The sequence below is a fragment of the Cyclopterus lumpus genome, chromosome 24 (assembly GCF_009769545.1).
Source record: "Cyclopterus lumpus isolate fCycLum1 chromosome 24, fCycLum1.pri, whole genome shotgun sequence".
Taxonomy (NCBI): domain Eukaryota; kingdom Metazoa; phylum Chordata; class Actinopteri; order Perciformes; family Cyclopteridae; genus Cyclopterus; species Cyclopterus lumpus.
This window is the reverse complement of record NC_046989.1, coordinates 4,005,552-4,033,051: the sequence shown is the minus strand read 5'-3', so window position 1 is coordinate 4,033,051 and position 27,500 is coordinate 4,005,552. Positions and strand designations below refer to the sequence as shown.

At 48.2% G+C, this 27,500-nt stretch overlaps 1 protein-coding gene across 1 annotated transcript in view; it reads left to right on the top strand.

Moving 5' to 3' along the window:
- Nucleotides 1-27,500, top strand: part of LOC117727561 (kelch-like protein 29) — a 112,293-nt gene that overhangs the window by 48,903 nt on the left and 35,890 nt on the right. The window contains exons 5-8 of the mRNA XM_034527934.1: nt 3,372-3,568; nt 5,485-5,597; nt 6,150-6,296; nt 18,087-18,285. Of these exons, the coding sequence (XP_034383825.1) occupies nt 3,372-3,568; nt 5,485-5,597; nt 6,150-6,296; nt 18,087-18,285 (656 nt within the window). The remainder of the gene's footprint in view (nt 1-3,371; nt 3,569-5,484; nt 5,598-6,149; nt 6,297-18,086; nt 18,286-27,500) is intronic.

The window sequence follows — 27,500 nt, the reverse complement described above, 5'->3', positions numbered from 1 at the left end:
GCATTAGCACTTCCATGCTACGCTAGCTACAGGAGGTATACTTAATGTAAACACGTGCTGCTTTTGATTTTTATGATGATCCTTCCAGTGAATAAAGACACAGTGTTGTTCCACTGTGACCTGGAGGCTTTAGCGTCTATCTTTTATCTTTTTTATTAATGTTTTCTTTTTATTAACCTGTTTTTGCTGTTAGATCAGTTTGACTTCCCGGATATTTCCCTTCAAGCACATATTGTAGACTCCTAAATCTTAATATTTCTTCAGGGAGTGCAGTTAGTGACGGAGGGGGGGGGGTATGAGTGCGCATAAGTAAAATATGATTATGAGCATAGTCAACACCCCCTAAATGTCTAGCTGTTACACTACATGTGTGGCTAGTTTCAATCCCTCGTAAGACGGGTCGGAACTACATGAATTTAATCTGTCCTGTACCCCCCCCAAAAAAAATAAAAGGTCTAAATACGAGAAATATTGCGCCGTGCTACAAGTTGCCTCCAAAAGGTTGCATGTGCAACTTTAGAACACATCTGTTCATACTCTTGCACGAGGTTTTTGGACAGAAAGCAGTTTAACGGAACCTTTTATTCTTTTCATTTTCTGTCACCACTTCTTAAATTAGTGTTTTCAAGTGAAAGTTTTTGAATATAGTTTTTCATTAAGAGTTCTGTCACTCTCCTGACGACACCCCCACCCCCAGTATATTCCCACTGGATGGACGATCGGTGCTTTTAAACTCTCCACCTGTCACTCCTGTCCTCCTCTTTGTCCTTCAGAGCGTCTGACTGGGCTCGTTCCAACCAGACAGCCTCCAAGTCGACTTTAATACCTGCCGTTCTGCCACCATGGCCTCAATGCAAACAAGCAAAACATCAATCCCAACACTGATAAAGCTCCCACATTATCTTTTGTTTATTTATTTTTTATATATATAATCTATTCCTGATTTATGTGGTGACAGAGCACGCCGGTTTTTTTTTTTTTAAGCTCGGGGCGGCGTCTGCTGCAGGTAGACTTGTTATACGGGTCCATCTCGACACATCTTCCACAGAATAGATGAATTCTGTGTAAAAATGAGGGGTTGTATTTAGGTTGAAGGATGTATTTGTGTGTGTGTGTGTGCGTGTGTGTGTGTGTGCACAGCTCCCCTCTTTCCCCCTCCGCCTCTGCTCACCACCGTTTTGACAGTCTGCTGATTTCAAGACTTCCTCCTGAATAAGTGGATGCATTTTTCATAAACAAATTTCTTTGCCTGAGTGTGCCCATCCTATTTTTTTGTTTTCTTTTTCTCCTCCTCTTGTCTCTCTCTCTCTCTCTCTCTCTCTCCTGTCCTCCCTGCCTCCCGCTTTCACTATTTAAATTCCAGTCTGCAATCAGACGCGGCATTAAAATATCCACCTCATGTGCTCAGACAAAAATAAACAACTGCCACTCGAGCCGGTTTTCCCATTGCACTAATTGAGCAGGTTGATGAGCATGCTCTTCTTTTTATTTGTAGCCTCCCCCCCCCCCCTCTCTTTTCTTCCCAACCTCCCTCCTTCACTTTAACCCTGAACGACCCCCCCTCCCCCCTTCCCTTCTATCTGTCTTACTACCTGCCCCGACTGAACAAAAAGGGGCAATAACACTGTGTGGCTTTTTGCTTTGCAGGAGGTTTTTCCAGCCATTGTCCGTCCAGAGACAAATGCCATTGTCTTTCTTTTTTTTCATTTCTTTTTTTTTGGATGTCCTTCTACCCCCTCTCACCCTCCCCCCTCCCCCCCCCCTGAGTGCGCTCTAAATGACGACTAATGTCTCAGTTCATACACTACAGGCGACTGATGGTTTTTGCAGCGAGGGACAAAGTGCTCCGTTTAGGTGTGATGGTGGATGGTTTTTTTTTTTTCGGGGGTGGGGGGGGCGGGGCTATATCTCTTATTTAAAAGACCCCAAGGCACAGTCATGGAACAACCCCGACCCCTCCCTCTGAAGGATGATGGCTGCTGGCTCCCTGTGGAAGGACCGTCTTGCCTCCTACCTCACTTTTCCTTTTCCTTCCTCCTCAACTCTTCTCCCCCCCCCCTCCATACACTTCACCACGGCAACCTCTCATCTTCCCTCTAACCATTTCGTCTACCTGTCTCATCTTGTTTGTTTTGCCGTCTTGTGTCTCACTAAACGCTGACTGTTTGTCGTGACTTTTAGTCCAACAAAAACTGGCTCCCTGACGAAAACCACACACACACACACACACACACACACACACACACACAAACACACACAAACAGAGCGTTATCCCTGAGCTGCCGTGAGTGACGGGAGCAAAGGACCTCCATCCATCTCAATGCGGGCTACTTTTCATATTGTCGACGCCCATAGCCGCAGGAGAGCAGAGCCATAGTGGCTCTGCAGGGCCTTGACTCCATTTATTTTGATTATGGTTTAAAAACATGGGAGGCGAGGTTGTTATTCAACGCTCTCATGCCTCTCCAGGGAGGGGGGGGGGGGGGGATCCTGCATGTGAACTAATTTCTGCCATTTGATCCCGGTGAAAGTCGGCTCTGAAAAGCAGCTCTCCACTTCACAGACACACATATATACACACACACACACACACACACAGACACACACACACACATCTCAAGGCTCTGCATTAGGAAAAAGGGATATCATATTATATTTAATCTGCTCATCCATGCACTCCCTGGTGCTTCTTATGCCGATGAGTGGATGCTTTGCCTTTTGAAACCCAGCACGCACACGGTGACGTAGGCCACGCGCTACAACCGGCGCGCGCACACACACACACACACACACACACACACACACACACACACACACACACACTTCACATTCTGTCTTCCCGCTGTCTGTATCAGCTGTGCCGTCACTTTCTTCCTCTCCGTTTTTTTCCGCCTGATCAGCGCATTGTTGTGCCCTGCCCATGTATGCATGTCCACTCTTCTAAAAAATACAACAACAAAAAAAAAACTATGCATACATGAAAAAAAACACATGTGATGCGCATGCCTGTTGACAAAAAAAAAAAAGCAAAGCAATAACATGTGTTTGTTTGCCTAATCTTTTGCTCGGAGAGAAGACGTTTTGTTTCAGATGCAGCATTGTAGTCGTAGATCCGCTAGACCCCCGTAGACCAGTAGAAACCGCCTGTTTCCCTCATTGTGTAACGATTCTCTTATTTTCTCCCCACTCTCGTACTGGCCCAGGTGTGTTGTGGGTGTTGTGTGTAGCATATACGCGTACCTGTGTCCCTATCCTCTTTGTAGTTGTTTGTGCCCCCTCTCCCCCCCCCCCCCTGCTCCTCCCTTCCCCTCCTTCCTCCCAGAGCATCCCTAACTCGCCTCTCTCTCTCTCTGCCGTGATTGGTTGATCAGGTCGTCGGGGGAGACGAGGAGCGGGGAGACGCTGGAGCTGAAGATGAGCAACATCAGCGCCGACGTGCTGGAGCTGCTGCTCGAGTTCGTCTACACGGGGTCGCTGGTCATCGACTCCGCCAACGCCAAGACGCTGCTGGAGGCCGCCAACAAGTTCCAGTTCAACACCTTCTGCAAAGTCTGCGTCTCCTTCCTGGGTAGGCGGAGCTCGGAGGAACAGGATGTGTGTGTGTGTGTGTGTGTGTGTGTGTGTGTGTGCAAGTGTTACATGTTCATATCAGCCAGTCTGCATGCTTATTACGTCAGATGCAGCCTTGTGTAGTTTCATCCGTTCTGCAAAGTCTGCGTCTCCTTCCTGGGTAGGCGGAGCTCGGAGGAACAGGATGTGTGTGTGTGTGTGTGTGTGTGTGTGGTGTGTGTTTGTGCAGCCTTGTGTATTTCCATCCGTTGCCATGCTTCATCACTATGCACAAGAGCCCATAATGTCCTCCCCGTCTCGCTGCTCTTTTGTCACGTCTCCAGCCGTGTCAGAATCCCGGGCAACGCCGCCTCTGATCTCCGTCCCGGCGGGCGAGACCGAGCGCGGGGGCAGATTTTTTAAAAAGGTCGGGGGAACAATTGTCGCTTACTGTAAATGTCAAATCCTTTTTGGCCTGAATCATGAGAGGATATCAGGCGACGGGGGGTTGGGGGGGGGGGTTGCAAAAACAGATTGATACTTAGACAAGGTATGGAGAGCGGAGGGGGGGGGGGGGGGGGGGGGGGGGGGGGGGGTGGGGGGGGGGCACGTGAAACTGCAAAATGGCATGTTCCAGATTTTTAGCGGGTGACCAAACCAAAAAGGCCGCAAATGTCAGGCTCTTGCATCCCGTTTAATGAAATCGCTTTGAGCGCCGGGGACGTGCACGTTAGCAAAAAGGTCAGCGGAGTGAAAGGAAAGTAAAAGAGAAGCAGCAGCCCACGTTATTGATTTGTTTTTCTCCATTTGGGCGAGGTAAAAAAAAAAGGAATAGAGAAGGGAGAGGGGAGAGAGGGGGGAGGACAGGGAAGCCATTTGTAGACTTCGTTGCCAGCGAGACGTCAATCCATTCTTCCTTCATGGCATTTCTGCACATTAGAAAAAGGGGAGAAAATAGCGAGCGCAGGCGCGCGTCCTTCGAGCGAAGAGAGAAATGGATACCGTGTCAGATATTATTGAAGTTTTTGTACCGAATACACCCCGAGGAGGAAAAAAAAGCATCTCCACGACCTACTTCTAACACTTTGACTTTTTATTCACACAACTTCTTGATTCAAGCCCCCAAAAAAACTAATTATTTGCCTGATATCTTCTATTTTTTTTTTTGTATTTTTTTTAGGTCCCTAACCCACCGTTTTTATTTGGGGTCTTTTGTTTAATTGCGATCGAGCAGATGTTCGGCTGTTTTTTTTTTTTATTAATAAGGAGAGACTGAGACTCTGTCTTCAGCGATAAGAACCCGGCGTCGGCCTCCCTCTGATGGCTGTTAATCGGGCCTCTCTCAGTGGCCACTGACCCAGTTTGATCACCACGCTTTGCCCGCTCGTGTTGTGTGCACCACACTGCCAACACTCTCGTGATAGATGGCGGAGTGTGTGTGTGTGTGTGTGTGTGTGTGTGTGTGTGAAAAAACAACTAGAGTTACAGATACATCCCTTTAAACGCTGCGCCCTCACAGGAGATCACAGTAGCCTTCTCCCCCGCCGGCCAGGCTACAAGTGCGCGCGTGTGTGTGTAGTAGTAGTAGTAGTGGACTCCGAGATCTGACAGGACTTCTTTGGACCGGTCCGGCTAATCCCCGAAACCCCGCTCCCTGCCATCCAACACCTCCTGCCCGGGCTGTGAGCGATCGATTTCCCTGGTTGTTTGTCCCCGGAGCCGTTTTGAGTCATTGCTCTCGTCCTCCCTCAGATATTCGCTCTGATGGGCTGCGAGGCCGCGCTACCTGCTTTCTTTTCCGTCTGTGATCTATTTACGGATGTCTGAATGATGTTTTTCTTTTCGCCTGTGTCTTGTGTTTGTTTTGTTTTGTTTGTTTCTCCCGTCTGCCTCTTCGCCTCCGCATCTCCTCCGACCTCGCTCCGTCGACTCCAGAGAAGCAGTTGACTGCGGCGAACTGTCTGGGGGTGCTGGCCATGGCGGAAGCCATGACTTGCACCGAGCTCCACAACATGGCCAAAGCGTTTGCACTGCAGAACTTCCCCGAGGTGGGTTTCCAGATTGAACTTCTTCTCGTTCATCGATTCCCTGCAGATGTTTGCACGGAATAAAGGCGGATAAAAAAATTTAAAAAAACACTCCGCAAACGGCAATAAAATCTAATTGGAGTAATAATTTACGATAATGCCTAGTGGCGATTAATGAATTAATAATTGACCGTTTCAAACCAATTTGTAGACTTTTGACCACAGAGGATAATTATACTGTTGGAGCTGTTCAATAACCTGAAGCACAATAGGAGATCTCTGCTCTCTCGTGACTTTAGAACCACACATAGGATAGAAGATGGCCTTGCTGTACTTGAAAATAATGTCGCTCCACTGCACCCGCCTTCATCTCAGGTGCCACAGCAGGGGGGGGGGGGGGGGGTTCCATCCGCCATCAAAGAAGCGAATACACAAATAGCCTTTTGTAGTTAACCTTCGAAATGCAACGCCGGATGCAGCTTGTCCGTCAGGGCCCCTTTTGATGTGAGGCGTCGAAGGACGTGAAAACAAAACGTGCTCTTCCGACTCGTTTTTTGTTTGGTGACTCTTCAGGTGGCCGGACAGGAGGAGATTCTGAGCGTGTCCAAGGAGGACCTGGTGGCCTACCTGTCCAACGACAGCCTCAACACCAAAGCGGAGGAGCTGGTCTACGAGACGGTCATCAAGTGGATCAAACAGGACCCCGACACCAGAGTGCAGGTAAGAAAAGAAAGAGGAAAGAGAGCTGATGAGTTGTTTGCTCTGACGTGTGCGTCACCAAAAATGAGCACACAGAGAAACCCACAGAGACCGGAGCCGGCGGGAGAAACCAGTCGAGTGACTCCCCCCCCCCCCCCCCCCCACACCTTTCTGAAGGTGCGTGATTTATTCCTGGAGGCTGTTCATCATATTCAAAGCTTATGACCCAGCGGGTCAAGTTTTTATCATCGATAAGCCTCAAGGTCAAAGCGTCAGCCCCCAAAAAGGTCAAATGGACTGCGCCGCAGACGGATATACAGTATATCCATCCAGCGGGATCTTTTTATGGATTCACTCTAAAATCATGAATTTAAAGCTGATGAATTAAATATATATATATATATATATATTTATATTTTATAGCTGTTTAAAAAAAATTGAGGTGAGATTATTATCAGATAAATTACACTCGAGGAGTCGTTCATTCGGAGTAATGTCTTCTCATCCACCGGCACAAGGGAGGGGGGGGGGGGGGGCTGCCTTTTTATATCAGCCGGATCCCTCGGTTAGCACCTCTCCAATCAATGTTACTTTATTGGCATTCACTTTTTTTTTTATGAGGCACATACGTCGATATTTGAATTTTTCTCTTTGGGATTAAACGGCATTTGTCTTCTGATATGTAGCACTCTTGAGTCGATGGTGCAATCCTTTTGGTCCGTCAGGTGTTTTGCAGCGAAGGGTTTGAGCATAAGGACAAGCCTTAGTTGTGCTGAGAGAGAGAGAGAGAGAGAGAGAGAAAATAAATAAATAAATGAATAAGTGTTCGGGATGACTTTTCGTGACATGGAGACTGATGCGTCCGCTGAAATTGGAATTTGCGGGGTGACTGATGGGGAAATTTGTCTTGGTGGTAGTTGAGAATTCTTTAAGGAGAACATGCGACCCCCCCCCCCCCCCCGCCCCTGTCATCTGCATCGCAAAAAAAAAAAAACTCCAGCCAGCTCAGTCCAGCAGACAGTCCTGCAATCTCACACTCTAATGGAGAGGTGCAGGGGTGACTTACTCGGATGAAGTAGAAGAAGAAGAAGAGAAACACTTTTTTTTACCGGTTGTCTGAACAAACCCCGGCGCGCTGAGACGGACGACGACACCCGGGTCACCCCGCGTCTCCGAAAGAGGGAGGGAGGGAGGGAGAAGAGAAGGAGAGGTGGAGCGAGAGACGGAAGACGGGCGAGGAGGGATTGAGAAAAGAGAGAGAGAGAGAGAGAGAGAGAGAGAGAGGGGGGTGGGGAGGGGAAACCATATCCAACAGTTTGTGCCTCGGCCATCACGTCCAGGCAGGGGGAGATGCGATTGAGCTCTTGGTCGGGGCTCGAATCTCCTGCCCATGTGTGACCGGAAAAAAAACAACCAGCAAGCCTCTGGAGGAGGAAGAAGAGAGAGAGAGAGAGAGAGAGAGAGAGAGAGAGAATGAATAGGCTGCTTCCATCAAGCCACAGGAGAACGTTATGTGGTCCCCCCCGAGGGCCGAGTTTACACGCATGGTCCAGCACCAGCTCATCATTCCCAGCCACCCTCCCTCGCCTTCCCTTTGGAGGCAGGAAATCACTCCCCCAGAACCTGTGACACTTTTTAATGACATGTCAGGGCAGAATGTCACAGCACTGCTGAACAACCCCGGGCGAGGGGGGAGTGGGGGAGGGGGTGGGTTGAGCTTCAGGCCTTGATCTTTAAGTTTGTGAGCGTCTGCATTCATCTGAGCTCGCGTGTACGCGTGTCGTTGTAGGTTTCCGTGTGCTGTGGGGTTGTAAGCTGCAGGCTATAGAGTGGAAAAGTGGCATATTGAAGGCGCCGGGGTAAATAATATGCAATTTTCTCTCTCCGCCACGCTGTCACAAACGTCCGATTGCACCAGGAAACGGGGCCCGGACATCGCTTAGAGACATTTGGAGCATTTGAGCGTTGATAATGGTTCGCTATGAGACACTGAGAAAGAAAGAAGAGAGCTGTGTCAGTTTCCTCCGATTGAGGATCGTTACAGGAGTTTGGCTCTGCAAGCGTATATTTATTTTTATTTTTATTTATTTATATATATATATATATATATATATATTTATTAATATTTATATATATATATATATATATTTATTTATATATATATATATATATTTATATATATATATATATATATATATATATATATATATATATATAAATAAATATTGTTCGTCGGAGGGATTTTTATACCTGGAAGAGGACCGCTCCGCTCAGCCTGCTGCACATGCAACACGGCCGTAGTTCATGGACGCAGCTTCAATAACGTCAAACTAGCTTGTTATCATTACAATTGATACGTTTGGGTCGGTTGGGAGGGCGTTCTTCAATCCGTCAATCAAGGAATCATTAAACAGTTATTAGGTGCAGCTTCACCTTAATGTACTCCCGTCTTTTTAAACCCGGAGAGTCGACCTTTTAAGGATCGTACCGCGGTGCATCTGAGGGGTAAACCCCGCCTCCGCGTTCAGTCCTCAGGCTCCATTAGCAGGACGTGTTTTTTTTTTCCTTTTTTTTGACGGTGCCGACGAGCAGAGAAACACGTCCTTTTCCCTTTTTGTGGGACATGCCGCCCGCCGCACGGCTCCAATTATAACGGGTCCAAGTCTCTCGCGCAAGCCTCTGAATAGGGAACCCCATTACGCCTCACTTGAACATATTTCATAAAGGATCCCATCTCGCCAGGTGACTCAACCTGACCAAAAGGTGGCTGATTAATTGGCTCTTTGGAAAGCGGCCAACAAATGTAACGGGCAAAAAAATGGCGTGGTTTCATTATTAGGGGCCAGCTTTGCCATTAGCGAAGACCCGCCGTCCTCTCGTCTGAGATAACAATGGCCCTGACATTTTGCGGATCCCAAGCCAAATTATTATAGTTATTACTTCATATCCATGCACTATAAGTTAAAAGGGATGCATTCGACTGGTAATGTGTTTTTTTTTTGTTTTTTTTTGCCTCCAGCACTCATTAAGAAAAAAAAAAATCCCAGAACAAATGATGCCGTCATTATGAAGTCGGGAGTATTAAAATTATCAAAGGGTAGAAATGCTTTGAGGCTGTGTGCAGATATAAACGATTCCCTCGCTGTTTTTTTTTTGTTTTTTTACGATTCATTTACCTTCCAAACTGGCAAAATGACCCTCTCACCACGAGCGCTGATTTCTCTTTTTGAAGTTCCGAAAAAGGGAAACTTTTTTTTATCACCTCGCAACCCCGTTGAGAGAAGGTTAATTGTCTCTTCTTCTTTATTTGTGGGGGGGGGGGGGGGGGGGGGGGGGACGAGGAGCTTCGTGTCACAACAATCATCCTCGAGTCGGTCGCTTAATACCTTCTCTTAAGGAGACGCAGGCCGGGCAATGGAGACAGATGCAGTCATCGCTTTTTCACTCTGCGCACACACACACACACACACACACACACACACACACACACACACACTATATTCACAGGATGTCACTGATCATATCCCTTTTCCCCCGACGTTCACACAAGACTGTGAATCACTTGTGCAACAGGGCCCGAGTCCGACTCTCGTGGGATCTGAAGCGCTCCGCTAAACCCCCGGACCTCCGTTCTCATCTGCGTCCGTCTGGCGTGCTCGAGCGAGCTCGGTCCTGATGCGTTCGGTCCTGATGCGTTCGGTCCTGATGCGTTCGGTCCTGATGCGTTCGGTCTTGATGCGTTCGGTCCTGATGCGCTCGGTCCTGATTAGTTCGGTCCTGATGCGTTCGGTCTTGATGCGTTCGGTCTTGATGCGTTCGGTCCTGATGCGTTCGGTCCTGATGCGTTCGGTCTTGATGCGTTCGGTCCTGATGCGTTCGGTCCTGATGCGTTCGGTCTTGATGCGTTCGGTCTTGATGCGTTCGGTCCTGATGCGTTCGGTCCTGATGCGTTCGGTCCTGATGCGTTCGGTCTTGATGCGTTCGGTCCTGATTAGTTCGGTCCTGATGCGTTCGGTCCTGATGCGTTCGGTCCTGATGCGTTCGGTCCTGATTAGTTCGGTCTTGATGCGTTCGGTCCTGATGCGTTCGGTCTTGATGCGTTCGGTCTTGATGCGTTCGGTCTTGATGCGTTCGGTCCTGATGCGTTCGGTCCTGATGCGTTCGGTCCTGATGCGTTCGGTCTTGATGCGTTCGGTCCTGATTAGTTCGGTCCTGATGCGTTCGGTCCTGATGCGTTCGGTCTTGATGCGTTCGGGTCTTGATGCGTTCGGTCCCTGATGCGTTCGGTCCTGATTAGTTTCGGGTCCTGATGCGTTCGGTCTTGATTGCGTTCGGTCTTGATGCGTTCGGTCCTGATGCGTTCGGTCCTGATGCGTTCGGTCCTGATGCGTTCGGTCCTGATGCGTTCGGTCCTGATGCGTTCGGTCCTGATGCGTTCGGTCTTGATGCGTTCGGTCCTGATTAGTTCGGTCCTGATGCGTTCGGTCCTGATGCGTTCGGTCCTGATGCGTTCGGTCCTGATGCGTTCGGTCTTGATGCGTTCGGTCCTGATGCGTTCGGTCTTGATGCGTTCGGTCTTGATGCGTTCGGTCCTGATGCGTTCGGTCCTGATGCGTTCGGTCCTGATGCGTTTGGTCTTGATGCGTTCGGTCCTGATGCGTTCGGTCCTGATGCGTTCGGTCTTGATGCGTTCGGTCCTGATGCGTTCGGTCTTGATGCGTTCGGTCTTGATGCGTTCGGTCCTGATGCGTTCGGTCCTGATGCGTTCGGTCCTGATGCGTTTGGTCTTGATGCGTCGGTCCTGATGCGTTCGGTCCTGATGCGTTCGGTCCTGATGCGTTCGGTCTTGATGCGTTCGGTCCTGATGCGTTCGGTCTTGATGCGTTCGGTCCTGATGCGTTCGGTCCTGATGCGTTCGGTCTTGATGTGTTCGGTCCTGATTAGTTCGGTCCTGATGCGTTCGGTCCTGATGCGTTCGGTCCTGATTAGTTCGGTCCTGATGCGTTCGGTCCTGATGCGTTCGGTCCTGATGCGTTCGGTCCTGATTAGTTCGGTCCTGATGTGTTCGGTCCCGATGTGTTCGGTCCCGATGCGTTCGGTCTTGATGCGTTCGGTCTTGATGTGTTCGGTCCTGATGCGTTCGGTCCTGATGCGTTCGGTCTTGATGCGTTCGGTCCTGATGCGTTCGGTCTTGATGCGTTCGGTCCTGATGCGTTCGGTCCTGATGTGTTCGGTCCCGATGTGTTCGGTCCCGATGCGTTCGGTCTTGATGCGTTCGGTCTTGATGCGTTCGGTCTTGATGCGTTCGGTCTTGATGCGTTCGGTCTTGATGTGTTCGGTCCTGATGCGTTCGGTCCTGATGCGTTCGGTCCTGATGCGTTCGGTCTTGATGCGTTCGGTCCTGATGCGTTCGGTCTTGATGCGTTCGGTCCTGATGCGTTCGGTCTTGATGCGTTCGGTCCTGATGCGTTCGGTCTTGATGCGTTCGGTCCTGATGCGTTCGGTCCTGATGCGTTCGGTCCTGATGCGTTCGGTCCTGATGCGTTCGGTCCTGATGCGTTCGGTCCTGATGCGTTCGGTCTTGATGTGTTCGGTCTTGATGCGTTCGGTCTTGATGTGTTCGGTCCTGATGCGTTCGGTCCTGATGCGTTCGGTCCTGATGCGTTCGGTCCTGATTAGTTCGGTCCTGATGCGTTCGGTCCTGATGCGTTCGGTCCTGATGCGTTCGGTCCTGATGCGTTCGGTCCTGATGCGTTCGGTCTTGATGTGTTCGGTCTTGATGCGTTCGGTCCTGATTAGTTCGGTCTTGATGCGTTCGGTCCCGATGCGTTCGGTCCCGATGCGTTCGGTCCCGATTAGTTCGGTCCCGATGCGTTCGGTCCCGATGCGTTCGGTCCCGATGCGTTCGGTCCCGATTAGTTCGGTCCCGATGCGTTCGGTCCCGATTAGTTCGGTCCCGATGCGTTCGGTCCCGATGCGTTCGGTCCCGATGCGTTCGGTCCTGATGCGTTCGGTCTTGATGCGTTCGGTCCTGATGCGTTCGGTCCTGATGCGTTCGGTCCTGATGCGTTCGGTCCTGATGCGTTCGGTCCTGATGCGTTCGGTCCTGATGCGTGCAGCCGGTCGACTCGAGTCCACTGAGTCGAGGGCGTCTCGTTTCCTCCCCCCCTCGTAAGCGCACGAGAGGTCGTGCGAATGATACACGGAGAGCAAACTAATATTACAAAGGGAGCTATCTTTTTTCCCTCAAGATTCACGAGGAATAATAAATACGCACCGCACTCCATCAGGGAAGGGAAAAAAGGTGTCAAAGATAATTCAGTGGGGTTGAGAAACGAGCCCCAAAGTTTTATGTTAATATGCAGCGAGCAGTCATTCATACGGATACGTTTTGTATTAAATGAAGGGAAGAAAAGCTTCTCCTTTTCTTTCTTTTTTTTTTGAATGAAGTCATGCTGAAGAGAAAAAAAAGCCTCAGAGGAGAACACATTGCACCTGTCAGTAGTAGCTCAGGGCAGCAGTCAGCGTCTGTCGTCTGCTTCATCCATCCCCCCCCCTCCATCCATCCCCCCAGCTGATACGCACAAACAGCCGCGCTCGGCGAAGCATCCCTCGAACCCAAATTAAGTCCCATTTGCAAGAGCATATTTTACTCATCCATTATGCGTTGGAGGAAGAAGAAAAAAAAGCACACGCGTGCATTTTTACATACAAACCTGCAAAAAGGACGCCGAGGCTGTGGTCATTTCAGATGAGTGGCTTTTGTTAGCGCCGTGAGGCTAAACACGGGCACACGGGCTAGTGAACACACACACTCGTGAGGCCGGGAGTGTGTGTGTGTGTGTGTGTGCATTATTCTTCACGCAGAGCTGCGTTTTAAAGCATCCGGTTGTCCACGTTCTCCCACTAGCGCAGACTCCTATCTGCTCAGAGCAAAGCAAATAGATATGACCGTGCATGTGTCATTTATTTGACAGCGCTGCGCCTCTGAATCATTTTACACACACACACACACACACAGGAGGTGTTAGTCCTCGCTGACAGTCGTGGAATGGGAAATGCTCAGTGGACATTTGTCATCTGCGTTAGCGGATGGCGGCTTCACCGGCGGCTTCTCCGCTGCCTCTTGACAGATCTGAGAGGGCTCCCTGTTAGACACATTATCCCTGACTTTCACCGGGCTCAACCCATCCACATCCCCTGTCCACCTTGTGTGTGTGTGAAGAAGAACAAAGTGTGTTTCATGTTTTTTTGAGGTGTGTGTGGCTGCAAGATGGAGCCCATTAGAGAGGTGAAGTCGCAAGGTGTTATCTGGGTTGGAATACCATATGGACTCCTCATAAATGATCCTTGCCCAAAGAAAAACTGAAGATGGGGAAACACAGAGTGTGTGTGTGTGTGTGTGTGTGTGTGTGTGTGTGTGTGTGTGGACAGGCTAAACGTAGCGTATGTCTCCAGACTCCTGTGGATGCTTTCCATATGTTCCACTTGTTGGAAAAAAAGAAAACACACCAAACTCCCGACGAAGAAGGCGAAAAGTTGCCGGTGTTTCTTTTCTTCTTCTTTCGTTGAAATGCGTGTGAGTGCTCTCACTTACCTGGTCGGTGTCTCGCACACACACACACACACACACACACACACACAGACTAGTGCAGTGTAACCCTTTTAGCACACAGGGGGGTCGTCTTCTCCAAAGAGCCTTGGTTGTGTGTTCACCAGAATCAAACCAAAGGAGTCTGTTTTTAAATGTCAGATTATGGGTTTACCTGTTGGATCAGCCTTGATACCGAATGATCTTGACCTGTGTGGTGTTAGATGGAGTACTGCAAAGTACACACACACACACAGTCATTTGATTTCCTTAAGCTTTCCACCAGGAGGGCATTATTACTGTAATCCCAAAAGTATATCTGCCACAAAAAAGAGGAAGGATGAAAAGAATTTGTGCAGTTTTTGGGGGGTTTTGGTGGGTGAACGAGGTGGAGAAGACTGGAGGGATGTGGTTGTGTTTTAGTATTTTTAAACACAATATCTCTGCAAAAAGGGATCGTAGTTCAGGATCATCACGGTGCAGGTGTGTCCTCAAGCAGGATATGCCTTTCAAGATAAAAGCTCAACCCCCGGGTCATGAATTACTTATCATTTTTTTCTCTCCGTGTTGTCACTTGCACTTTCCATAAAAGTTTTTTTTAGAGAGGGGAAGAGTCAACATATAAATCCATAAACCTGATCCGTGGCCTTTTTAAAAAGGTGTGCAAAGCAAATGCAGAATAAATCTTCCCCCTCTCCCAAAAAAGCAGCTTCCCGTGAACTTCATGTGACTAGACGAGAGAAAACCACTCATCGTATAGGTGGTGTGGAATATTTATGGTATATATATATATATATATATGTATATATAGAGGCATTGAGCGCGCATGAGGGAGTCAGAATATGAAGATTTGCAGTGTGCAAAATCAGGAATGCAAGAAATTAAAATGTAGCTCATGTTTTTTATTGAAAATGCATCAAAACTGTCTCCATGTTTTTCTTCTAAAAAAACAAAACAACACTTTTTATTTTATTTTGGATGATAAACAAGAGCGTCGAGTAAACAGTTCCTGCTCGGGTAATTTCAGCGGTTGGCACGAAGCGCGACTCCTTTTTTTGCGTTTATTTTATTTATTTATTTATATTTCTTCGCGGGGTCGGACACTTTGGATTTGAATTTTAGCAGCGAGCGTGCGCCTCTCTCTCATTTCCATGCTGATATATGCGTGTGTGTGGGAGTCGGAGAGAGAGAGAGAGAGGGAGGGAGAGTCGGTGAAAAAGAAGTGGGAGAGATGGAGAGTTAGATGGAATTAGAGATGGAGAGTTTAAAGAAAGATGTCCCTCCCACCCAGATAGAGAAGACTTAAAGTAGAGAAAAACATCCATGCATTACTCCTCCACCCTGCACTAAATACCACCAACACACACACACACACACACACACACACACTCTCTCTCTCTCGGGGGACACCCCGATTCGTTTACAGTCCAATTGAATCCAGGGTTATTTTTATTTAATCCGAGGTCAGCCCCGGTGACTTCGCATTGTTTTCATCTCGCCAACCAGATTACAGTCAAATCAATATTCGGACCGATTGCACCGAGCAGATTAACGGCCGCGAGCGCGTGATTATAATACATGACGACCGCGAGTGCGTGCGTCTGTCTGCTTCGGTGCGTGGGCGTGTGGGGGGGGGGGTTTAATGCGGTCGGCAGTCCTTACTTGTTTTGCAGGGAGCAGATTGCCGTGTCTTTGAGGAAGTTTTACTGCCGTTTCAAAGATGTTTTGGCAAGTGAAGAGAAACCACGACAGGTGTGTGTGCGTGTGTGTGTGTGCGTGTTGGTGTGTGTGTGTGGGTGGCGAAGACTTGCAGATGGTGTACAGTGGGATGCTTGTTTATTCGTTATTTCCCAACCGGTAAAGAAAAGTTAACTGCGCGTGTGTGTGTGTGTGTGTGTGTGTGTATTGATGTGGAGGTCACTGTGTGCCGCGAGAACATGCGAGCTCAACCGTTGGCTTAGCCTGTCCACCGCGCGTTGAACTGCTCGACCCGACGACCTCGCGCTTTTCCAATTCATCTGCAAGCAGTCGGCTTCCGATCTCCCAGATGACCGATTTCCTATACTCGCTTCAAGGTCGTTGGTATCTTTGCCAGCATGCATCGCGGGAGAGGAAGGGGAAGCCTCCGGGAGAGGTCACGACTGTGTTGCCGACGTTATACAAGGCCGGGGCGACGACCTCCGGGCTCTGAAAAGTGAAGCCAATGCTGGATGCGCCCTTAAGCTATAGCGTCTTCTCTCTACTGGCCACCAGGGGGCGACTCCTCTGGTCTGAGGAGAGCGTGAATATTTGCATGAAACCCAACGCCGCACCAGAGAAAACCCTCAAACTAAACTCCAGCCCGTTCCACCTGCTTTTCAAAAGAGGAGCAAGATGTCCTCAGACATGTTAGCTGGTGCATTCCTGCCGTGCCACCGAGGGCACCGCCTGGCTGGAACTGCCCCACATACACAGCTTTAGCTCTGAGGGTCGCGGCGGTCACTTGCGGACCTATTTCAGACGACCTGTGCAGGTGTGTGATCTCACAAGGACTTTAAAATACCACAAAAATGACGTTCCAGCTCCTCCTCAATTCATCTAAGGAGGACTCGCAGTCGAATATGCACGTCCGATTACCCCTAATGACACAATGTCACGAGACCGGCGTCGGGGAGATTGTGGCGGAACCTGGAGAGAAGGAAGCTTTTTAATAGAAGAAGCCGAGCCGCGAGCCTGAAGCTTAACGTCTCCTCCTCCGTGTGACATGACTCACCAACTACTGGGGCAAATCTCCTACTATGGGGGCACTTTAATTGGAATTAGTCACTTCCTCCTGAGCTGGCGGATTCGTCCCCTTAAGGATATCTCCGGGTGCTAAGTAGCTCGCTCCGACTGCGACCGTCTCGCCGCGTATGAGAGCCGCTGGGAGCAGGAGCCGGTGCTTACGTTGGGCACTGAGCTGTTTGTTTGATAAACTGTCGGGTAAGCTGTGTACGTTCCTGGAGAAGAAGGAGAAGAAAGCCGGGGCCTATCTGCAGGACGCCGTTTCGCTCGGAGCGCGCTCTGCGAGAGGAAATGTTATCAGCTGATTTCCATAAATGCCGCCTCATCCTCCTCCCCCCCCCGCCCCGTCCTCTCGTTCTTGTTGTCTTCACTTCACTTTCCTCCGTTTTTTCTGGTCGGACGCGCCCGGGTCATCGGCGGAGAACAAATGGGACATGTGCCGGAAAAAAAAGGCCTCAGGTGGGAGGAGGACGCAGGCTCAGTCCGGATGTCGGCTTATTATTCGCTCTCCCACTGAATAATGTTTTCTCCGAGTCAGTTGTTTTTGTCGCAGCTCGGCCACATCGCTGTGAGCCGAAAGGGGGGGGGGGGGGGGGGGGGGGGGTCAAGGGGGTCGAGCTCCCGTCCACGCTTGTTTACAGCTTTCACCGTCGGCATAGATGAGTCTCCCATGGGAGTACAGGCGGGCACACATGCTTATATATATATATATATATATATATATATATATATATATATATATATATATATATATATATATATATATATATATATATATATATATATATATATATATATATATATATATATATACTCACACAGGAAAAAAAAACACATTCAGCAGCCGGAGCTATAGACACGGTTGCCGTGGCAACAGTCTTCTGTCCTACCTCTGTGGCTGAACACCTAAGTGTGTGTGTGTGTGTGTGTGTGTGTGTGTGTGTGTGTGTGTGTGTGTGTGTGTGTGTGTGTGTGTGTGTGTGTGTGTGTGTGTGTGTGTGTGTGTACGCACACTGAGCGAACGTGTACGCGGTGACACAGTTCAGGATTCTTTTTTTTTTCCCCCGTTCACTTACATCTCTTAAAACCCTTAATCACGACGCTCGAATCCTCGCCTCGCCAGACACCTCGGAGCCAAATGTGCCAATTACAAGCCGAGAGTGTGTGAAGATCTATTCTTCTTTCTTTTTCTTTTCTTTTTGTTATCCCAAAACCTGATGGCGGCGGCATCTTTTGGAGTCGTCTCCTCGCCTTGAATCGGTCGTGATTAACCAGAACCGGGTCGGCAGACGAACATTCAGCCGTGTGTGACATCTCATTTGGAGCCGGGTTAAAAAAAGAAAAGAAAAGAAAAGATGAGAGCGAATGTGTTTCCCCGACGTGGATCCACCGCGTGTTGGGAGTGCCATTTGTTTAACGTTTGATCCTTCTCCCCTCCCTCCTCCCCGTCTCCTCAGACTCTGTCGGATCTGCTGGCGGCGGTGCGCCTCCCCTTCATCCACCCGTCCTACCTGCTGAACGTGGTGGACAACGAGGAGCTGATCAAGTCGTCGGAGGCGTGCCGCGACCTGGTCAACGAGGCCAAGCGCTACCACATGCTGCCGCACGCGCGCCAAGAGATGCAGACGCCCCGGACCCGGCCGCGGCTCTCGGCCGGTAAGCGAGAGCTTGTGTACGCCCCCCTTTCCCCCCTTCCCCCCCCCCCCCCCTGTAACGAGCGGCCTAATTATAGTGTCTGCATGGTATTATGAGCACACCTTACCATTCCACGCAACGTTATTTTCCGCTTGGTAGAATGAAGATAATTGCCTAACAAATGGGGCTTTATGGAGAGGTCGGCTCACGAGCCAACACCGTTGGTAAACAAACATCCAGGCCACTTGGTTTATATATATATATATATATATATATATATTTGTTTTGCATCTGTAATTACCCATCATGCAGTTGCACGGGGGGGGGGGCTTCATAAACAACCATTTGCCTCCTCGTGGCATTACATGCACTCAGCTCCGTCCCGTTACTCATCCCTCCATCCAGCAGGTTCCTCCTTGTTCTCGGCAGTTTTCTCCAAGCGTTTCCTGTCAAGCACCATTTTATGGCGCTTGGTATGTGCATATATTATGCATCCTCCAGCCCCATTATGCAGGCCGGAGTGTATATTGATTCACAGCAGCTCGTGGCCCCTGTACAACAGAATTATATATAAATGCATAAATGCTGCCGGGATGAATACATTCATGATGCATTACGCCCCATTGACTCGGTGAACGAGAAATGTGTGTACGTTTTGAACTCCTCTGAAGCGACACGTCTCATCGTCGTGACCGACTATCTGGACTGAGATCTGTGCGTAAAACTGTTGGTTCTGATGATTGCTGTACGCGGAAAATATGAATGTTGCCATCGACGTCTTGATTGTATTCTGTGTGCGTGTGTGTGTGTGTGTGTTTTATTTAATGCCCCGAGTGTGTCTGCGTCCTGAGTGTGTGTGTGTGTGTGTGTGTGTGTTGCTCAGCCATCTGCTGCACCGGACAGGGTGGGCGCCTCGCAGCTGGGTGCGTGCTCACCGGGGTTTTGCAGGTTAGCGCACATGCACGTGCACATGCACGTGCACGTGCGGGACGGCGAGGGAGACGGCGGAACGACCGGAAGGAGAGTTCGAGGTTGCAGTTGGCGAGCAGAGGACGAGAAGGAGAAGAGGCGGAGGGGATCAGAAACGAAATTTTTAAGGGCAGACATTTGATTGAGTTTATTCCTTGAGCGTGTGTGTGTGTGTGTGTCTGTGTCTGTGTCTGTGTGTGTGTGTGTGTGTGTGTGTGTGTGTGTGTGTGTGTGTGTGTGTGTGTGTGTGTGTGTGTGTGTCTGTGTGTGTGTGTGTGTGTGTGTGTGTGTCAGAGCAGATGGGGCACCACCTGAGCTCGGTTGATAAGTCTGTCAGGCGGAAAAAGAAAGGAAAACTGCCATCCGTGAAGCACTTCTTGCTGAGCACAGTCAATCTGTGAACTTGTGAGTCGCGTGCATATGTGTGTGTGTGTGTGTTGGCCGTGTTTGCGTTCATACAGAGTGTGTGTGTGTACACACACACACATGCCTGAACACCTCACGCATTCAGCCCTTTTTAACCGGTGATAAATGTGAGTCGAATTACATTTTTTTCCTTTCTAAGCCTTGAATTTTTATTTACTCTTGTGAGACAGATTTTTAATTAACATCCTCTCACAGCGAGACTTTAAATGTCTGAATCCGACGGCAGAGGTTATGTTCACCGCGCAGGTTTACCCCCCCACCCCCCCCACCCCTCCTCAGCATCCGCTGGTAAAAGGCCAACCGGTGCTGCAATGCGGAGGCCGGTATTTAAATATATAAGAATACGCTTTTTAACAAGAGCAGGTGTGTTTTTATATTAAGACGACAATAGTTTGACGTGTAGATTGGTGAGCTTTAGAGCTTTAGCGCTTTAGCGCTGCCCTTTGTTCTGATTCTTTGTTGAAGCTAAGCTAACCGGTTGCTGCCCCGTAGCCCACAGACTGGATATGAGAAGTGGACCGTTTTTTTTTGGCCTGTCGCCATCTTTTCTGGGTTTTTTTTGTGCAACCAGAAGTGACACAAGGAGGCGAATAGAAAAACAAAATGTTCCCAATTTACTTTCTGGAACTTAAAAGCACACACTGGGAAAGTTGTAAGATTAATTTTACTTATATTCCGGAAATCGAATAAGCATGTTTATCCAAAATGTCCCTTTTTTTTTTTAAATAATGAGGGAGCCGGGAGGAATCGGAAGACTTTAAAAAGTAAACTTGTTAGTGGACAAACCCTATAGAGTGAAATGTGTTTCTAAAATGACCTCCATAGTGTTTTGGTATTTCTTCACTGTCACTTCCCGTCCAACAATACCAATATATCTGGAGGCAGCTAAAAAGAAATTAGAGTTTAAAGTCCTAAAGTCCGAATGCGCTCTTCACCAAATGTAATACCATTTGCACCTCTCTCAATTCCAATGCTAGCTCTTGGTGGATTTTAAGGAATTAGGAGTCGGCTTGCTGGGAATAAACAGGATTAACGTGAATAGATTCCGGAAATTAATTGATTCGCGGCACTTTTAAAAAAAAAAAAAAAATCTCGAGACCTTTTTGCGTGACGTCATCGTATCCATTGAAATATTGATCGGAGCCAATGTTGTGTGTCACGACGGTAAACATGTCGCTATTGAGCTCGTACATCATGTTAAAACCATTAATATGAGCATTAATGGCCTATGAAGATACACTCGGAGATGTTGCTCGTAAGATTTTAAATCCAACATAAAGGCCGACCTCGTTAATGAGCGCTCGCTCCATTAGCGGTGAGCTCTGGAAAGAGAGTAGAAGCAGCCAGATGTTTTCCACACAGCTTTTTATTTTTTATTATTTTCCCAGGGTTTTTTTTAATCCTTTATGTAAGAGTCCCGCTGTGCTGCATTGTTGTAATGTGTTTCTTGACTTAATAGCTCCATTTTTTATTAGTGGTTTATTTATTTTTTTAATATATATCAGTCACTCTCTCAGCGTTGGTGGAGTTTTTTTTTTTAAATCCACGTATCACCAGCGCTGCAAAGCTCTTTTTTCAATTACGGTCATAAAATGTGAATCATTTTTTATTAGATGCTAATTAAGGAGCCAACAAAGATTATTCAGCATGGAAAGAGGCTCTCTGTGATTTTCAAATATAAACTTAACTTTAAACACAAAGAGAAGCGTCAGTATGCGTCGCTTTCTTACTGTGTGTGTGTGTGTGTGTGTGTGTGTGTGTGTGTGTGTGTGTGTGTGTGTGTGTGTGTGTGTGAGAAAGTGTGCGAACAGATGGCGTTATTGTATCTTATTTTCTTTTGTTCTATAACATACTGTGTGCACTAACTTTAGGGACTTATTTTTAAGTCACGTCAGTCTCAATATACTTCAGTTTCCTGAACTTTCCAGAAAGGGGAGGGGGGGGGGGGGGGGGGGGTTTAAGTAGCTGATGTCTTCCTCGTATGGCCAGAAAAAGAAAAAGAGTGAAATCTTCGAGTGACTCATAATGGATCCACGGTGTTTAGCGTACTGTATGTGTATCCATTAGCTGCTAATTGGTTAATTAGAGGGTGGATGTGCATCTGATTAGCTCTCATTATGCTTTCCGGGGGATTAGACAGACGCTGGATCTGGGAGTTTACACGCAAAGCTTTTCTTTTCTTTTCTTGTCTCGGTTTCGTCGTGAGTTGACTCTTGATACACTCGATGCATCGACACGTGTGTGTGTGTGTGTGTGTGTGTGTGTGTGTGTGTGTGTGTGTGTGTGTGTGTGTGTGTGTGTGTGTGTGTGTGTGTGTGTGTGTGTGTGTGTGTGTGTGTGTGTGTGTGTGTGTGTGTGTGTGTCCACGTTTCTTCTCTCTCCACATGTGAGGGGAGCGGAGCGCCGGGGCAAACTGTTAGCTCAACCCCGGCCGAGTGGAATAGCACTCAGACAAAATGAGCTGTAATGAGTAGGAGACGCAGGGGTCCGGCTCAGCCCACACTGTTCCTCTGTCTCACACACACACACACACACACACACACACACATACACGTAGTTATATCTTTGCGCTGTAGGAAGGAATCCTCAGAAAAAAAGTAGCTCCATTCTTTCTCAGCTTGTCTTTACGTCCACTCGATCATCTGTAATCAAGCGCTCATGTATCTAATAGTCTGAAAAGTCAATAATAAGAATAATAATAATGCACCCGCAGCAAGAGGACCAACGGAGACCAGAGTTTAGGTTTGTGATCATTCCTTTTCACTAGATCACTAAACATCCGTTTATAGCTCCCAAGGCGTGAGATCACGACCGGGTGCGTGTTTGGAAGAAAAAAAAACACGTCGGTATTAAAACGTTATTGGCCATTTTAACATTCAAATAAAAAAAAAAAGGAAAATAAATGGCTGGATTTCACGAGATCGGCCGGCACAATAGCTTGGCTCGCCGCCACTTTTTTTTCGGAGACAATAAAACTGGGCTTGTGTGTGTGTGTGTGGAAGGGGGGTCATTCATCTCTTCGTTCACACCTCCGCCCGCTGGCGGCGGACTCCTCGGAGAAAAAGGGAGAGAATGAGATTCACACCTTGTAAGGAGAGAGAGAGAGAGAGAGAGAGAGAGCATATAATACCATCAGACGTCTTTTCCTCCTCCTGCTTCTGGCCCCGGCCTGATTAACCTTAACTTCTCAAATGTTATAATTTCATCTATTTGTGATGGTCTCTTCCGGCAGCACGGGGCCCAAACGCTAACCGCTAACCGCTAACGCGGGAAAGCTGTCAGCAGTTTTGGAAAGTCAATTATGAAGCTTTTTTTTTTTCTTGTTTTATGTCAGGACACTGTGTTGATTATTGTCTCCCCCCCCCCCCCCACCCCCCCGTGTAATTATTCAGCCTGGTTTGTCGTTTTAGAGCCAATGCAGCGTGAGATTACTCTGTTTCACCTTCTCACACTGGAATGGAGGAGCAGGAGTGTGGCAAGAAATGTCTTAATCGCTCTACGTCCGAAAGAGAGAGTGTAGTGTGCCCTTCAGCGGATGCTCTTCGGGATCTTTTTTTATAAAAAATGTTTTTATTTCTGGAGTCTGAAGATGGTATTTGAGGCAAGGCGAGGGAGGAGGAAGCGGAGCGAGCAGGAGGAAGTTGAACGTAGCCACTCACGGGAGAATTGGAGTGTGCGTTTTTGATATTCCGCCGGCTTATCAGGGAAATCTCGAGCAAACACGTCCGTCTCGGCTCATAAATGCGACGCGGAGGCAGTGAATCCAGATTTTGATAACCCCTGGTCCGAATGTCTGCAGCCCAAAATTAAGGTTTCGTCCACTTGACCTTTTTCTTTTTTTGGGGGGGGGGCTCGTGACGACTACGAGCTACCGAGGAGGAAAAGGTCAAGGAGGGGAGGGGAGGGGAGGGGGGGGGGGGGGGGGGGGGGGGGGAGTCTGCACAACTTTGTAACCTCGAGCTGCACTAGGCGCTCAGACCCCGAAGCTCGCTGCATTTACATGAGCGTGGATCCGCTCCTTGACCCGCCGTGCACACCAGCTGGGAGCACTGGGAGGTGCTGGGAGGCGGCTCAGCCTCATCCAATATTCAACAGGCCCCGAGCGAAAACCCGGTTGCAGCCGTATCATTAAATGTGCTGACGGTGCATATGTGGTTGTTTGTTTGTGTGTGTGTGTGTGTGTGTGCCTGCATCCATTAAATCAGTGTGCCATTTAAGAAAAAAAGACTGCAAAGTTTAACGGGTCGTCCTGTTTCGATTCACAAGAAAAACATCTCGTTACTTTCCCCCATTGTCGTGGGTAACCGCGTTCGGCATGATTGAGGTTATTTCTTTTTTTTTCCCCCCCCCCCGACACATCCGTCTTTTTTTTTTTGTTGCTTTTGTGTCGCCTGCCCGATACAATACGTGGAGGGGAAATTCAATTTCCTGCTCGCAGCATTGAAGCATTACATTTATTCAGCAGAAACATCTCTCTCCAGTGACAGTGTCCCAGTTACTCTGGAAACTCCACAGAATAGAACCTGAACTGCTTCTCTGGTGGAAAGTAGTCCCGCCACCAACCAACAAAAAGAAAAGAAACCTATTCACATAATGTGCATGGCTGTAAAACCACGTTTTGACCCTTTTTAAAATAGAGTTTGAAGACATTTTTGAAGACATGTTCTCTACCGTCCACCTGGCTCCTTGGGAGACTTCTTGGAAGAACTCGACGTCCTCCTATCAAACTTCCCAGAAAACGGCCCCCCGCTCATCCTTCTGGGCGACTTTAACATCCAGACAGAAGTCATGTGACCTGCTACTCTTACTGTCTTCCTTTGCTCTCTCGCTCAGTCCTTCCCCTCCCCGCTGCAGCTGGTTACCGGTGGCCGCCCGCATCCGCTTCAAAACATTGGTACTTGCATACCGTGCTGTGAACAGATCGGGTCCGGTCTACATCCAGGACATGGTCTAATCTCACACCCAGGACATGGTCTAACCTCACATCCAGGACATGGTCTAACCTCACATCCAGGACATGGTCTAACCTCACACCCCACCTCGTTCACTTCGCTCGGCTTCTGCCAATCGGCTTGTAGTTCCTTCACTTCGAGCTAAACACTCAACAAAGTCACGACTGTTTGCTGTGCTGGCTCCTCATTGGTGGAACGAGCTCCCCATTGACATCAGGACAGCAGAAACTAAAAACACATCTTTTTCGACTATACCTTGAATAGGGAAGGTAGAGCCGTAGTAGCACTCTAGTAGCACTTAAATGTCTCTTACCGATAGCACTTTGTAGTTTAGCACTTTAGTAGCACTTAAATGTCTCTTACGGATAGTACTTTGTAGTTTAACGTTATTGAAGAAAATGTACTTGCTTGATTCTTGTTGTTCTGAGTTTGGACTCATGGTTTAATGCACTTACTGTAAGTCGCTTTGGATAAAAGCGTCAGCTAAATGACATGTAATGTAATGTAATGTAATGTAATAACATTTGAGTCCATTAAAACAAAAATAATAACGATAATCGCCGTCATCTGCAGAATCTTTAGCCCAACAGACAATAAAAATCCAAACATCCACATCCCTGGACCCTGACTTTATTTGGGAGCCTTTGGCCCCCTGATCCTCACCCTGGGAGAGAAATCATAGGATTATGAAGAGAGAGGGGGGGGAGGGGGGGGCAGTAGAAGAGAGAGAGAGAGAGAGAGAGAGAGAGAGAGAGAGAGGGAGAAGCAGCTGAGATAAGAGGAAATGGTTACGGACCAGCACTGAGATATGAATGTCTCTGAGCCCCTGAGAGACGGACGGGGAGTAATAAGTCATACAGCATATGAATATATTCACACACGCATATATATTTATACATGTGACACATTTATTAATATACAAGACCAGATGTTTGTTTTCATTGTCACCTGCAATGATTTATGTATTGCATTAAAGACCGACTTTGCTTTCATCATAATAATAATAATAATAATCGAGTAGTTGTGTACACAAAGTGAACAAGCAATCCCAGACCAAATGAAACGATCACAACACAACGCGGTTACATGTTCCCCCCCTCCCTCAGTCTGGTATCTGACCAAAAAAAAAACAGTTATTAAGCAGGCACTTCAGGAGTGACGTGCTAAAGGTGTCAGCTGTGAGCTGCAGGTAAAAGTCAAAGGGACATCGGGGGCCGGGTTAAAAGTAAGTTAAAAGTAAGTTAAAAGTAAGCTCGCGGAGAGGTCGAAAAGGGGGGGCAGGAGGGGACGAAAAAGGACGGGGACGCAGTGGAGGAAGATGAAACGGAGAGAGTGTGTATCGAAGAAGAGAAAGGGGGAGATGGAGACTCCCGTAGGTTTGGGTAAGAGAGAGAGAGAGACAGAGGTGGTGTTAGCCGCGGGGTAAAAAGAGGATGAATAGTGAAAGCGAGGGTCACAGCATGGGGGCCAGAGAGCAAGGAGACACATAACAAGGTGAGATAAGAGCCCGAGTGGCAGCGGGGGGAAGAGGAGGCGACAGAATCTATCCGCTCTGTCTTCATCTTTTCATCAAGCTCTCGATCCCCTTTTCCCCCTGGTGTGTGTGTGTGTGTGCGTGTGTGTGTGTGTGTGTGTGTGTGTGTGTGTGTGTCTGGCTTGTTGGAGCATGAGGTAAAACATGGGCTGCGTGCTCCTGTCACAGATAGGTTTCATTTTGGTTGAAGTTGGGGTGGAAGCAATACGCAGACACTGCCCCGGGGGGGGGTGGGGGGGGTGCATCGTGCTCTGCGGGTGGGCATCACATTCAATTTGAGATTCAGCACTTTCATACGCACCATCCACAGCCTCCTCCCGAGTCCAGGTGCTCTCTCCCATTGTCGTCTTTGTTTACGCTCCTCAGCGCCTCGTTCTGGGCATTTCTTAAAGCCGCAGTACTCGATATATATTTTATTTATATTAACATGCTATTGTGGTTAAGATGAATGCATGCACGTGAAAGCTGTTTTAGTTTAGTATATTTCAGAATAAGACATGAAAGGGTTAAAGCTAAAGAAAAAACTAAAATAAACACGGTCAACTCCCAGAATGGACAACACTGTGGTAGCAACCTGTCAATCACCTTGTAGCCCCGCCCTAAAGCATCCCCTGCTGTATGGTCTGTTTGACTCTAAATGGACCATGATTTACTAAATGAACATCACGCTGTATTGAAGAACTATAGATTGAGACCATAAACTCGTGTTTCCAATATTTATTGAGGGAATAAATAAATAAAGAGAAGTAGAGTCATTTATATAGACTTCTATACAATCTGACTAAGAACAGCAAACAAGGCCCTTCCTGAATAGCTGCATTGAATTCATGTATTCGTTTTTATATGGTTCTTCTACTTGTGATCGTATGTTTTTCTCCTTTTGTTCCCGACGGGGGTTTAAAAATATACCACAAATAATATAACAAAAGGTCAGTAACAATCAGGAGCAGCAGACAATGTTCCTCCCCAAACTGCCACTGGGTGTAAACTCTGGAAAGGAAAGAAGGAAGAAAAAAAAAAACACAAAGAGCTGTCAAGACTCTGTTATCCCTTCATCCCCGACCGCTTGCCTTTATCCTCCGATCCTCCATCCCTTCATCCCTCCACCTCGCCTCAAACCTCCAGGCTGACTGACAGCCGTCCCTGTGAGGCTTCCTTTTTGGGTGGGGGGGGGGGGGGGGGGGGATACTCACACCCACACAACCATCTGATCCGTCAGTGCCTCTCTCTGTTTCGTTGCGTTCTGACAGGCCGCTGTTGGGTTGCGTTACACTCGTGAGTGAGTCTGTGAGGGGCTTTGGGGGCTTCGGGAGAGGGGGGGGGGGGGGGTCGACACACAGACGTGGACTCTCCCC